At 53.4% G+C, this 12565-nt stretch overlaps 5 protein-coding genes across 5 annotated transcripts; 3 read left to right on the forward strand and 2 right to left on the reverse strand.

The window, feature by feature from the left end:
• Positions 1-120: 120 nt before the first annotated feature.
• On the forward strand, positions 121-4475 carry BO94DRAFT_561865 (RNA dependent RNA polymerase; the record flags this gene model as incomplete). Its single annotated transcript, XM_025614247.1, has 5 exons — positions 121-3740; positions 3765-3908; positions 3936-4166; positions 4194-4302; positions 4336-4475. The coding sequence occupies exons 1-5, from the start codon at positions 540-542 to the stop codon at positions 4473-4475; spliced, it is 3825 nt and encodes a 1274-aa protein (XP_025473146.1). The 5' UTR covers positions 121-539.
• A 46-nt stretch (positions 4476-4521) lies between these two features.
• Positions 4522-5836, reverse strand: BO94DRAFT_619522 (uncharacterized protein). The gene is made up of 2 exons (XM_025616866.1): positions 5480-5836; positions 4522-5409 (listed from the first exon to the last, which is right to left on the reverse strand). The coding sequence occupies exons 1-2, from the start codon at positions 5537-5539 to the stop codon at positions 4681-4683; spliced, it is 789 nt and encodes a 262-aa protein (XP_025473147.1). The 5' UTR covers positions 5540-5836; the 3' UTR covers positions 4522-4680.
• A 468-nt stretch (positions 5837-6304) lies between these two features.
• On the forward strand, positions 6305-6761 carry BO94DRAFT_541212 (uncharacterized protein; the record flags this gene model as incomplete). The annotated part of the gene is made up of 2 exons (XM_025613037.1): positions 6305-6480; positions 6551-6761. 2 exons carry the CDS (start codon positions 6305-6307, stop codon positions 6759-6761), a joined length of 387 nt encoding a protein of 128 aa, XP_025473148.1.
• A 417-nt stretch (positions 6762-7178) lies between these two features.
• Positions 7179-8060, reverse strand: BO94DRAFT_529768 (putative carbonyl reductase). The gene is made up of 2 exons (XM_025610523.1): positions 7497-8060; positions 7179-7434 (listed from the first exon to the last, which is right to left on the reverse strand). Exons 1-2 carry the CDS (start codon positions 7747-7749, stop codon positions 7187-7189), a joined length of 501 nt encoding a protein of 166 aa, XP_025473149.1. The 5' UTR covers positions 7750-8060; the 3' UTR covers positions 7179-7186.
• Positions 8061-9510: 1450 nt separating this feature from the next.
• BO94DRAFT_7996 (uncharacterized protein) lies at positions 9511-12496 on the forward strand. Its single transcript, XM_025617667.1, has one exon. The coding sequence runs from the start codon at positions 9770-9772 to the stop codon at positions 12350-12352; it is 2583 nt and encodes an 860-aa protein (XP_025473150.1). The 5' UTR covers positions 9511-9769; the 3' UTR covers positions 12353-12496.
• The last annotated feature ends 69 nt before the right edge of the window (positions 12497-12565 follow it).

Genomic DNA, 12565 nt, shown 5'->3' on the forward strand with positions numbered 1-12565 from the left:
TAAGTCACCGCTAGAGTCACCGCGCCAATGACACTTGCAGTTGAGATATCATATTTTTTGGGCCATCGAGATCCAGTCCTCAGCGTCGTAGATGGACGTAGGCAGGCAAGGTGCATGGCCCTGGGGGTGCTGGTATCGGCGTCAAGATTCACCCATGATTCGCCGGGGCGGGGGCAGCTGTCATGGAACTTTTAGTGTCCTAACAGGAGTTCAGTTCACTTCTGCACCTCCCTCACACTGCCCATGCCCCTCCTCCAATCCTTGTTTGCTTGACCGTCTGAGGCTGTCTTCCTCCCGCCGACCCCAAACGTGACCGTTTCCTGTGCATGATGGAGAGATGGCCGGCGGTCGAATTTGATGAGCCCCCCGTTTGTTTACGCCGCGATAAAAATAGGTGGGGATTCCAGCGCTCGATCGACTCCCGAGGACGCACCACTCAATTGCGCCACAACCAACCGAGGAACTGGAACTGGAACTAGAACTGGCCAGGACTGGATTCCAAACGAGAGAGAGCGCCGTTCGCCACCCACGCCGGGGCCATGGTCTTTCCCCGTACTCCGGTCAGGTCCGGGCCGGAGTTAAGCCAGCTGATCGATCTGATCAATGAGCAGTTTGATCTGGACATCCCCAACCCCCGGTTGTACTCGCCGTCGGTGGGGAGGAACGACAAATCACTCTCATGGGGCATCTATCGTCGAATCCAGCGGCTTTACTTTGATCGCAGCGTGGATCTGAACCGCATCCTCAACAATTTTGAGGAATGGGTCCTTTCCCAGTCAACGACCCAGATTGTCGGGGGTAGTCGGTACGGGCATATCCCGGGTTCATTCTCAGGCTCCTTCGGGAGAGATTCCTTGACCGGCCATGGAGGCAGGAGAATCTCGCAACATGAGAGACAGGAGCGCCTAACCTACCTAGTAGGGCTGATCGATGATGAATTGTATCTGCTCAACAAAGGCTCCTTCTCGGCTTTCAAGGGCGATGACGGGCTTTCAGCCGAGCATCCAGCTATAACGGGCAGGTCGCTGAAGAGGAGGCTCTCGGTGGAGGAGGAGGAAGAATTCCATACCGCTCCAAACTCTCCTGTCAAAGATCCAGACAGGGCGGGTACTCCCATGGATAGAGGAAAGGTCTGCAATCTCGACATTGGACATGCCATGGATTTACAGCCCACCACCATTGTCCCGGTCCATATCTTCAAAAGCCCTAAGACAACGGACATGACGAAGAAGCCGTCTCGGTTCGTGGAACGCCTGACGGCATCTGACAGTTACCCACGCTATGAGGCGATGCCTGCTGCGCACAATGGTGCAAACTTCAGCTTTTCCACGACCGAGGCGTCTTCGGCTTTCCTTTATTCCAACAACGGCCGTTATGATACCTCGTTTACGTCGACCGTTACCGAAGCCACTGAACCACTTCTGGATTCTGAATCCATGTATGAGGACTCTGTGGTGGGGCATTTACTGAGCCAAGGAACCACAACGTTCGAAGAACAGCAAGCCCCGAATGCCTTTGCTCTCCAGGAGCCCGTATACTCGGATGAAGGATACATCATGGAAGACCTGCTCCACCACGGACCGTTCTCACTCGATCACCAATACCCGAGCTCCGTCCCCTTTCGGTATCGATATGAGCTAGAAAGGGTGGCTAGAGCCTGGGATATATCCTTGGATCGCATGCTCGTTGGCTCCAGCATCTCTTTCAAGACGTTGGACGACTTCTGGGGATGGATAGGGGGCCACAATCAACGGCAAGGGAAGCGGCTTCCCGAGAAGCCCTCTCGCAAGGCTTGGGAGGCGGCTACTGGCAGCTTTAAGACCGACAAACACTCGGAAGTGGTGGCTCTCACGGGAGATCTGGATTGGTGTGGTGAATCCGAAAAGGGAATCTTCAAATTGAGGCTGAATCCTTTGAAGACTGAAAGGACCTGCCGCTTCCACCGTCGGTTTGGATCCGATAGATTTCTCAGCCTGACCATGCCCGCCCCAGCGCGGCCACCACCGCATCCTCGATTGACCTCTCAACCCACCCTTTTGCGTGAGTCCTTGGCTTTATGGCTGACACAGAATGTCCACCGATGCTTGGGAAGGGTGTGGAAACCCTTTTTTGTGGAAGAGGTCGAATCTAAACGCAAGATCAAGTCCGAACGCAGATTTCGAGTCGATTTCTTTGCTATTGATGGTATTGATTTCGATCACGGTGCACACCCGGTCTCTTCGGTTGCTCCTCCCGGCCAGGACAGTGGTAGCCATACTCCCATGAGCCTGGATGCATTGATTGACTGGCACATGCCTCAAGAAGCAAACCGTAGCCAGTCTAATTGCAAGCTGTTCCAGCGCTTCTCACTAGGCCTCTCGAAAACGTTTGCTACTGTGATCTTGAGACCGCATCAGGTCCTACCGTTGCCCGATGAGTCCAATCGTCCGGTGATGAACGACGGCTGTGCTTTAATGTCCCGGGGCCTGGCCAACCAGATCTGCGACTCACTAGGTCTGACAGGGAATACTCCCAGCGCCTTTCAGGGTCGAATTGCCGGGGCCAAGGGGTTATGGATGGTCGATCGGCACCAGTCCCAGATCTCCGCTGGCGGGGAGGACATCTGGATTCAAATCTCGGACTCGCAGTTGAAGATCAAACCCCATCCACACGTCTGGCAGGAGCCTGTGGACGATGAGCAGCTGACCTTTGAGGTTGTCAAGTGGTCGAAACCATTACACCCCGTGGCTTTGAACACCCAGCTGTTGGCCATCTTGGAACACGGCGGGCACGTCAAAGAGCACATTGCCGACCTGACTCGGCTAGGAATTCGATCGGTCTACCAAGACTTTGCGGAGGTTCTCAAGTCAGATAGCCCGGTGCTCTGTCGGAGCCTGGTCCAGAAGATCCGGCCATCAGGGGACGATGGCTTGGGACTGATGTCACAAAAGGCCTGGCGCTTTGAACAGTGGATGAGTAATGATGCGGAGTTTATCATCCGGCTCACCGAAGCTGGCTTTGGTCCCCGGAGCTTCTATCCGCTTCGCAAGCGACTTGGAAAATGCCTCCGAGAGTTACTCAACCGTTATGTCGATGAACTCCACATTGAGGTGCCCCTTTCCACATACGCCTTCTGTATTGCGGATCCCTACAGTGTGTTGAAGCCGGATGAAGTTCACTTTGGCTTTTCCAATAACTGGCGCGACGGCAATGGACAATTCGAAGACAACTTACTCGATGGGGTGGACGTTCTCGTCGGCCGTCTTCCCGCCCATCTCCCTTCTGATATCCAACGTCGGCGAGCTGTGTGGAAACCTGAGCTTCGACATTTCAAGGATGTGATTGTCTTTCCCAGCACAGGGGATATTCCTTTGGCGCATATGCTGTCTGGTGGCGACTACGACGGGGATACCCCGTGGGTCTGCTGGGACCAGAATATCGTCCACAACTTCTACAATACAGACCTGCCGAGTCACGAGTTTCCACCGGAGCATTATGGCCTTACGAAGCATTCCGTGCCCATGCGGGAGATCGAATCCATGGATGAGTTCCTCCAGAGCGCATTCACGTTCAATTTGACACTGTCAAACCTAGGGCGCTGCACAGTGGAGCATGAAAAGATCGCCTACGACGAGTCGATTGACTCGGATAAGGCGAAGGAACTAGCTTGTCTCCTGAATCACTTGGTCGATGGCCGCAAAGGAGGCGTGCACCTATCGGAGCAATCCTGGCGGCAATATCGCAAGAGGATTAGTCCCAGGGTGCGAGAACTGCCCGCATATAAGAATCCGACGCGGCGACACAAAAAGACGAATATCATCGACTATCTTCGATTCGAGATAGCACGTGACGAGCAGCGCAAGATGCTGACTAAGCTAGAGGAAGCATTCCCAGAAAACGAGGCATCCCCCAGCAAAGATGAAGATCTCGTACGGCCATGGCAGACGCTGCGGGAGAAGGTTCAATTAGACCGGAACGGCAGCGGGGAACTATACACCGCCGTCCAAGAAATGTCGAAGAAGATTGAGGGATTCTATGATCGATGGAGTAGCTCTCTGCAGGGGGGTCAAAACTCGTTCTCGCCTCTCACTCTGGAGGCTGCTGATGAGGCTCGAGCCATTCCGCCTCCTTCTGGCAATCATCCGTTGATCCAGGTGTGGCAACACAGTCGAGATGAATGGCTCCGCGTGTTGGCATCGTACACATATTTCAAGCATCCCCGGTTTGGCTTCGTGATCCACGCCTTTGGAGAGGTACTCTGTCAGATTAAAACGAGTACGCTACCGGCACGGACCGTGACAACCGAGATGCTTTCATACTATCGTGTCAACCAGAAAATGGTGTCCCGGCTTACAGCGCGGGATGCTATGGGAGAAGAAGAGGCACTGGACGGGGAGGACGAGTATGAAGGACATGAAGCGATTGAAGCGATGCTTTTTGGGATGCGGCCCTCTGGGGGGTATTATGACCCGGATGATTGCATGTCTGTGGAATAGCATATTGGATATGCACATACATGCTCAATGGAGATATGGAAATGATAAATATGATTGCAGTGCCAGTGGTAAGAAGCAAGGCAGGCGGTGGGACGCGACAATATGACACGATATCATTCCATCGCCTCACCTTCCATACCTTCTATTCCAGAAATGAGATGAACAATGTACAACAAACCCACACCCATAATCCTATCCAACCCCCTCATCCATCCACCTCCACCTCCACCTCCCTCAACAAACACCGATCCCCTCCCACCTGCGAACAATACAACCTAACCCTAACACCACTACTCTGTTTCAATCTCAATTTCAACCTCTGTCTCCTCCTCTCCTCCATAATCCCCGCCCATTTAGCCCTACTCTCCTCCACCCTCTTCTGCCTCCCCAACCCCCGTTTCCTCCACAACGCCATCTGATACACCATCATCAAATTCCCATCATCCACCCACCCCATCCTCGACCGAGGTTGCTGCCACCCTACCCCGGAATCAACCTCATGCACTCTCCCCCTCCACGCCTTCATCTCATACACATCCTTCACGTCCCGACAAAACCCCAACACCCCGCGTCGTAGGAGATAATGTACATGGATATGATAGTCCGTGAGGTATTGCGCGAAGGCTTCATCGTGGGTAGGGTCGTGGGATAGGTAGGTTTGGAACTGGGCTTTGTAGAGGGGGTGGTGCTGGTGCTGGTGGGGGTTTAGTTGTATTTGTGTATTGGGTTTGGTGGTGGGTGATGGGGGTAGTTCTTCAGGTGCTATACAGTCGGTTTCTTTCTCGCTTTGGTTCCAAGAGCTGCTGGGGAGTTGGAATGGTGGGTATCGGGTTTGGTTGTAGATGCCGGTTGTTAGGTCTTGGTGGAATATGCTCTTGGGGATGTGCGTTATGGCGCAGGTGGTGCAGGTTAGGGCTTCGTGGAGGGATGTGGTCTGTTTTTTTTTATTAGGTATGTTTGTGTGTGGATTTGGGGAGTTGATGGGGGTGGGGAGGTGGACGTACTAGTTCTAGTTCTTCGTCTTTGGAGGGGTGCGGGGGGTGGGGAGGAGTAGCGTGGGGCATTTTTAGTAGTATGTTCGGGTCTTATTCTTCTCAGATAATATATATCGGAAGAACATATGAGATGATAGTACTACATAGTTTCATTCCCACCAAAAAGCGAAGCAAAATAAAACAAGACAAAGAGTCTATTATATACTATACATCCCCACTAACCTATTCAAACTTCCTCTTCCTTTCTTATAAGCAGCGTAATGTACTCAACGATAAGAAATATATGGTTCGTTACTCTTGTATACATAACTACATCCGGGCACATGATACAAGATTCAAGTGTGATGGGGTCAGTTAGTTGGATGAGATCACTGGGCGTTTAAGATAAGAGAATCTGATCTGGGTTTAATAGGAATGATGTGATGTGATGTGATGTGATGGACTCAGGTGGTTTTCAGTGGGGGAGTCAAGTGATTACCATTAGTATTGTTGTTAGTGTTGGGTGGGGGGGGTGGGGGGGGGGGGGGTAAGGTCAGGTGAGTGTGTTGGGACGGGTGTAGTACACTATCTTTGTAGTATATATTTTGTTGGTTGTACGGAGTACAGAAATGTACAGAGTGAATGACAGACTAATTACTCCGTAGGGAGAGTACAAAGAGTGCAAAGAGTGCAAAGGAGGGAGGAAACGTAGGGCTTTATGTTGGTAACACAGCAGCAGCGTCAGTTTGTATCTATTGCATGTTTTGTTTTACTTATATACAGTCATGTCTACATATACTCTACCTAGTCAAACTACCGGCTGCTCTACTACTACAAACACCAGCACAACAGAACATGATAATGCTCCCCCTCATCCCCATAATCTCCCTCCTTATCTCCCTCCTCTTCCTCCTCATTCGCCATCGCAAATCTATCCTCTCCGTTTTATTCTCGCGTCCCAAGCCAGCAGCAGCAGCAGAGAATTATACCCGGTTACCAAGCAACGAACCAGAATATAGTAATACTCATCGGTATGGATAATACCCCTCCCCACATCTACCTTACTTGCCCATCCACTAACTAACCAACTAAATCCCACAGAGAAAGTAATATCCCCGAAACACCGCTGACCAAATACTTCGACCCGGATACCTCCATCATCTACAAGGGGATTCTGGAACCGCCGTCACCGGTTGTTTCCCCCGTTATACGAGATTCCCTTGAAGAGGAGAATAAGGGATGGATGGATAGAATAGTGGTTTCGCTGGTGGATTGGATGGTGGAGTATGTTCGGGATGAAAGGTCTTTTTAACTATATGGTATCAATCTAAGAGCCTGCTTACTTGTTTGCTTGTTTGTGTATGACGTAGGTGTAAAAAAGGGAAGGAAGGAGGAATGAATACGAGGATGATAGGAGGGGTCACGTTAATAGTAATATATGAGGGGATTAATTAGGGAGAACTGGAGAGGTGGGATAGAGGCCTGGAGGGGTTGTGTCACGCGATGGCGGCCAAGGAATCGCCGATCCCGAGGAATTTAAGCCCTGCAACTTAGTCTTCGACCTGCAAGCCACGATGTCGGTTTCTGCATAGTTGGTGGTGGCTTGGTCTAGGGCGCCACGGGGTTCCAGTTATTGGACTAGGGTTAGGATTGTCGTGTAAGTGGCAGGAAATAGTCTATTGTAGTATTTGTTGAATATGGAAGGGCGATTCTATATACTTCAGAGATCCATGGTATTCATGGAGCGCAGTATCCACCGTCAACCACAATGTCCGCTCCAGTCGTGTAGCTGGATGCATCTGATGCCAGATACAGGTATGCTCCCTTGAGCTCCTCCGGTTGTCCCTCACGTCCCATCGGGATCTTATCCTTCCAGATGCTCTTGGTCTCGGCCGGCACAAAGTTGGAGATTTCAGTTGCGATGTATCCCGGGGAGATGGTGTTGGCGCGCGCGAACCGCACCCATTCGACGGCCAGCGACTTGCCTGTATGTCGGATTAGTACTCGGCACACAGACCTAATCTAATCTACTCAGTGGATCACTTACAAAGATGGATGACAGCCGCTTTAGCAGCATTGTATGCCGATTGCAATTGAGGGACGTTGACAATGTGACCGCTCATGGAAGCGGTGGCCACAAAGCTGCCATAGGTGAAGTTGTCTAGCTTCTTGCCGTTGATGTCGGTGCCCTCCTCCTTCTGTCTCCTCCAGTGAGCTGCCGCCGCTCTGGCGCAATAAAAGGTGCCATTCAAATCAATGTCAACAACGCTCGAGTAGTGATCCAGCGGGCCGTCGACCATGGGACCCTTAGTCCAGGGAATACCGGCATTGGCGATGAAAACATCCAGTCGGCCGTTAAAGTCCTGCACAACCTGATCGACGGCCGCCTTTACAGCATCTGCGTTGGTGATCTCGACCTTGTAAGCCTTGGCTGGACGGAATTAGTAAACCATATCCTGCCGCAGGTGGGGAGGGGTCCGAGGGCCACTGACTCTGGACACCGTACTTGGAGGCAATTTCGGCCGCTCGCTCGTTGCAACTGCTGTTTGAACTATACCACAGGGCCACGTTGGCACCGGCTTCAGCCAGGCCATGGGCCACGGCCAGACCGATGCCCGCACCGGCGCCTGTAACAATGGCCGTCTTGCCCTTGAGGGAGAACATGCTCAGCAAGCTGGGGTGGGCGGGAGCGGCAGTGTTCTCGTGGACGAAGAGTCCATTCTGTACGGGGCTGGCAGCCATAGTGATTGTCGAGGAAAAGCAGAGATAAAGTTCAATGCGAGGAAAGAGGGGTAGAATGAGAGAGTGTGTTTAGATGCAAGACGAATCAACTAGGCGGCAGACGGTCTTTATATGTTGACCAGGCAGAGCTTAGATATACAGCACAACAGTAAAGCTACCCCACTCGGGAGGGGTCTGCCATCGTCTTCTTCGGATTTGGAGTTGCTCTGGACTCGCGTTATCCCGGGTTGAATAGCTGCTCCGACTGGCCACGCACTGCATCCACTGCACAGGTAGCTTCTCGCCGGTGGGTTCCAATGACGCTAAGCGCCCAGAGGACCTAAGTCTGGAAGCCTAAGAGCCATACAGACTATTGACTGCGAACGGGTGTGGGTTGACCGCCATAGTTTGCTTGTGCAGCATTAGCTTCCCTTATCGCACAGGAAATCCATCGGTGCCATCATCGGGCTGTCCTTGACTGAATAGTAGACGTTGCTAGGTTGCTGGGGACCGACAGTCCGAATGGATATGGATAGGATATCTCTAGGGAATTATTTACCCCACTGAGGACCACGTAGGTCAATAGATTGCAGGTATTATCATCCACAGAGAGGTGTACAACCGGCGGAACCGGCTGGGACAGCCGCTACCCAATTAGGCAAGTCTCCGGTTCCCGACCCCGTGACAGTTTCTGCCTGATTGGGAAGGTTTCCGCCCCCCCCCGTTCGCTCGTCTTCTACTCCAGACTCTTTACTCCGCTTGTACTTCCCGTCTCCTCCACTTCAACTCTCACTTTCACCTCATCAGACACACAGAGTTTATCGCTAATGCAAGTCTCCTGTCAGAGCTGTCCAGCCCGGCTCGGACCCGAAATGCAGCCTGCATGCAGTGTGAAATGGCATGCTACGACGCTGGAATCCCCGCAATCACCCCTAATGACAGGCCGGGAGGTTAGGTACTTGTAGTGGCTGATGGTGCTACCACGATATCTTCTTGTCCTCCATGGCAAACGGTCACTGGAATCTGGGACGCTCTCAGATCCAAGGAACAGGCTGCTCAATTTCCACCGTGTCGCTGACATTCTTCTAGTTATCAGTCCGATGGGACGCTACTGTAGATCTACCTCACCTTGGCGGCGGTCATTTCCCGAGGCATCCATCGGATTCAAACATTTCAGGAATCCTCAAAGCTGGATACGGTTTGATTGAGGATCCTTCCTCGTGAGCTAATATCTACTACTATGTAGGGTGAAAGAGAGGTGTCCTGGCAGCATTCCTCGCGTACCCGACAATAATGCTACCGCATTCCGGTGCTCCAGCCGGCTGCCATAACAAACGCAATGCTCCCCTCACGAGCGCGCCTCCTCCCATCCATCATGGACCTGCTTGTCTTATGCTCCTCTGTGCTGGCGTTTTCGTGGCTTGCGGTTGCTACTATTGCCTGTCATCAGCCCTCTTGAATGTCGCCCGGATCTAACACGAAACTGGCATCGACCTCCAGACAGCAGGATAGGCAGCGGCTCGAGTGCATGGGTTAACACGTCCTACGTCAACAATATAGGGTGGTGAGCTCTCGCATCGATAGCTGGAAGAAACAACAATGCCGCCTTTGACCACGGTGATAGCGATAGCCGTCAGCTGCTCCGTCATCTTCATTGTTTCAGCGATAGTTGGCACGGTCATTTGGATCAGAGTCCGTCAGGATCGCTTGTCGTTGGCTGTGGCCAACGCGAAGCATAATGGATATGCTCTGCAGCAGTATCATGGCGAGACGTTGACGGAACTATCACGCGAAGAGGGCACCGCGTTACGACAGTATGGGCAGCTTCCATACGGAAAGCCGTCCGAATGGGGAGTGCTCTCGTCTCGAGAGAGTCTAATTCAATCTCCGATAGAGTCCGACACGTCGTCTCCTTTGGAGGAGAAGGCCCGTGATGTGCGCCGTTCACTCACTCGGTCCCTTTCCAGCCGATCAGCGCGACTGTCAAGACACCTCCTAGGGTCCCAGCGTCTCAGTTCATTGTCCCCGCTGACAGAGCGATCCGAGAAACGCCAGTCCGCTTCGCCGACCGTCTCTGGCATCGATGACGGTGTGACCAACTCCGCTGTCGAGGGGGCATTCGAGTTGGCAACGGAGACCACCCCCAGACATACTCCCGACCGGGAAGAGGAGCAGATCCGAGCGAATTTGACCATGCGGCCAGTTTCGGGAGCCGGAGCATGGCCATTGATGCACCAGAAGGAGCGGTCTGGCAGTCTGTATCCGCTCATGGAGGATAAGCCAGACGGTCCACCCTATAGTAGTAGTGGGCTCCGAGGAGGAAGCATCACTACTCAGTCGTCCGGAGCTGCCCCCGAGCAGCCGGTCCCTCCGCCGCCATGTGCCTATCCCCCAAATCGCTTTCGTCTTTCGAAGAATGACTCAACCTGTCTTTCATCACTAAGTCTCGAAACCGCCGACAGCTCCATTCTCGACGATAGCCGCCGGACGTCGACCAATGTGGATAGCACGTTTACCTCGCCAGCGTTACCCCCATGTCCCACGTTCGCCCCGTTTGATGCCAACGATGTCGGGCGGATGGAATACGATCGAAGAGCCTTTGCCCCGCCTGGCCCAGTCGTGCCATCTCCATTTGTTTTCCCTGCAAGTTCGAGCGCCATGTGGGAGGGACAAAGGCTCGAACCGGACCGCACCTCTCCTCGTCGGAGCATGACCACGCGGAGCCCGACCCATTCGATGGAACGTATCAGCCCAACGCCGCGACGGAGCGAGTCTCTCTCTGAAACCAAGTCCAGAAGGGACTCATCTCTGTGGGTGAAACCTCTGGATCTGAGCCGGCCCCCTTCGCTCAACCCTATCGGATCGAATGGAGGCTTGTTGCCGCACTTCAGCCAGATGCAGCGGCATACCATGCATGGTGACCAGCGACGAGATCTCGATCCTTTCTACAGTGCGACGGGAAATGCCGCCACGGCCAACGACCATATCTCCCGACCGAGGCCCGCCAGTGCGGGGATTCAGGAAGCTCCTCTGCAGGGCCCGACTGGCCATTTAAAACCACCTCTGCCTTCTGCACTCAAGGGTGGCAGCGGTACGCGTAAAGGCCACCGACGGCAGAACTGTGTCCGGATCTCGATCCATCCACCCATCACCTTCGGGGGCTCTGTTTTCTCCCCAATGGCCGAGGAGCCAGAGCTCGAGGGGTTTGATGCGAGCCGGAGACAGCTCTCCAATGTATCTACGCCTCAGATATCATTTCGCTCCAGTGTTTCCAGCCTTTGCATGGACAGAACCGCGCATCCGGATCTTCACAAGGAACATCCACGAATTACGGAGATACCCGATGAGCCGTCGCGCAACTCGCAGGTGGGACCGCCGAAGCGAAGATCGAATCTGCCCGCCGACGCCACAGATAGCACTCTGCATATCATGGACCTCGAGAAGTCATTGCCGGAGATCATCACGACCCTACCGCCCCCCAAGATTGATACCACTTTGTCGAGTACGCCGTCTCCGGAGAAGAACAGCCCGGTTTGGATGATTCCGAACTACAACAGCTCGCCGACGGGGTTTGAGAACTCTTCAAACCCTGGCAGCCCCCGTCGGTCTGCCGTTAAAGGGCCTCGTCACCCACCGCCGAAGTCGGCAGCACGCAACAGCTACCGCTCGTTGAATACGCTTGAGGATACTGTCAAGACGCCATTAAGCCCATCCACGCGTCCCCAGCGCCCTCAAAACCTGAGGAAGGAGCCACGAAGTGTAGCTGAACCATCTCCGCGAACCAAACATCTAGTAGGCCCACGGAACCAGGGTCCTCATGGGCATCCCGGTCGAAATGACGCGCCGTCGACCAGACAGACGCCGGGACATCACCGGCGCTCATCGTCTGGCGTGTCAAAGCCGCCGCTCGCGAACGGTGGGATCATCGTCCCCATTTGGGAAGACAAGGCTTCGGGACGTAAAGGGGCACGCCAGTCTTCAGTCGCGACCAGCGAGTCATCTGGGAGTCAAGGCAAGCCACCACGGGCCAAGTGCCATGGGCCGGCGGACAAATCGCCAGGAAACCCAAACTACGCTGCCCGACAAGGGTTTCGCACTCCGACGAAAAAGCCAGTTGGGTTGGGGATAGGCGCTGCGACACCGGCGAGCTTGTATGATGGTGATGGGTTTCTGAAGGAGTAGGCTGTGCTGTTCCGGAGTGGTCCGGTGTTCGTTTCTTTCTCCTTTGCTTGGTTAGCATGCGGGCGTGTCTACTATTCACTGTAAAGATAAGCGTAGGTAGGGTAATTCAAAATAATGTAATCTTGGCGAGACCTCAACCAATCACCTTGTGAAGCAACTTTTAAGCGTCGGATATCATCTATCATTAAATATCCAGAACAAACCCTACTCCGT

The sequence above is a fragment of the Aspergillus sclerotioniger genome, assembly GCF_003184525.1.
Source record: "Aspergillus sclerotioniger CBS 115572 chromosome Unknown BO94scaffold_1, whole genome shotgun sequence".
NCBI lineage: Eukaryota > Fungi > Ascomycota > Eurotiomycetes > Eurotiales > Aspergillaceae > Aspergillus > Aspergillus sclerotioniger.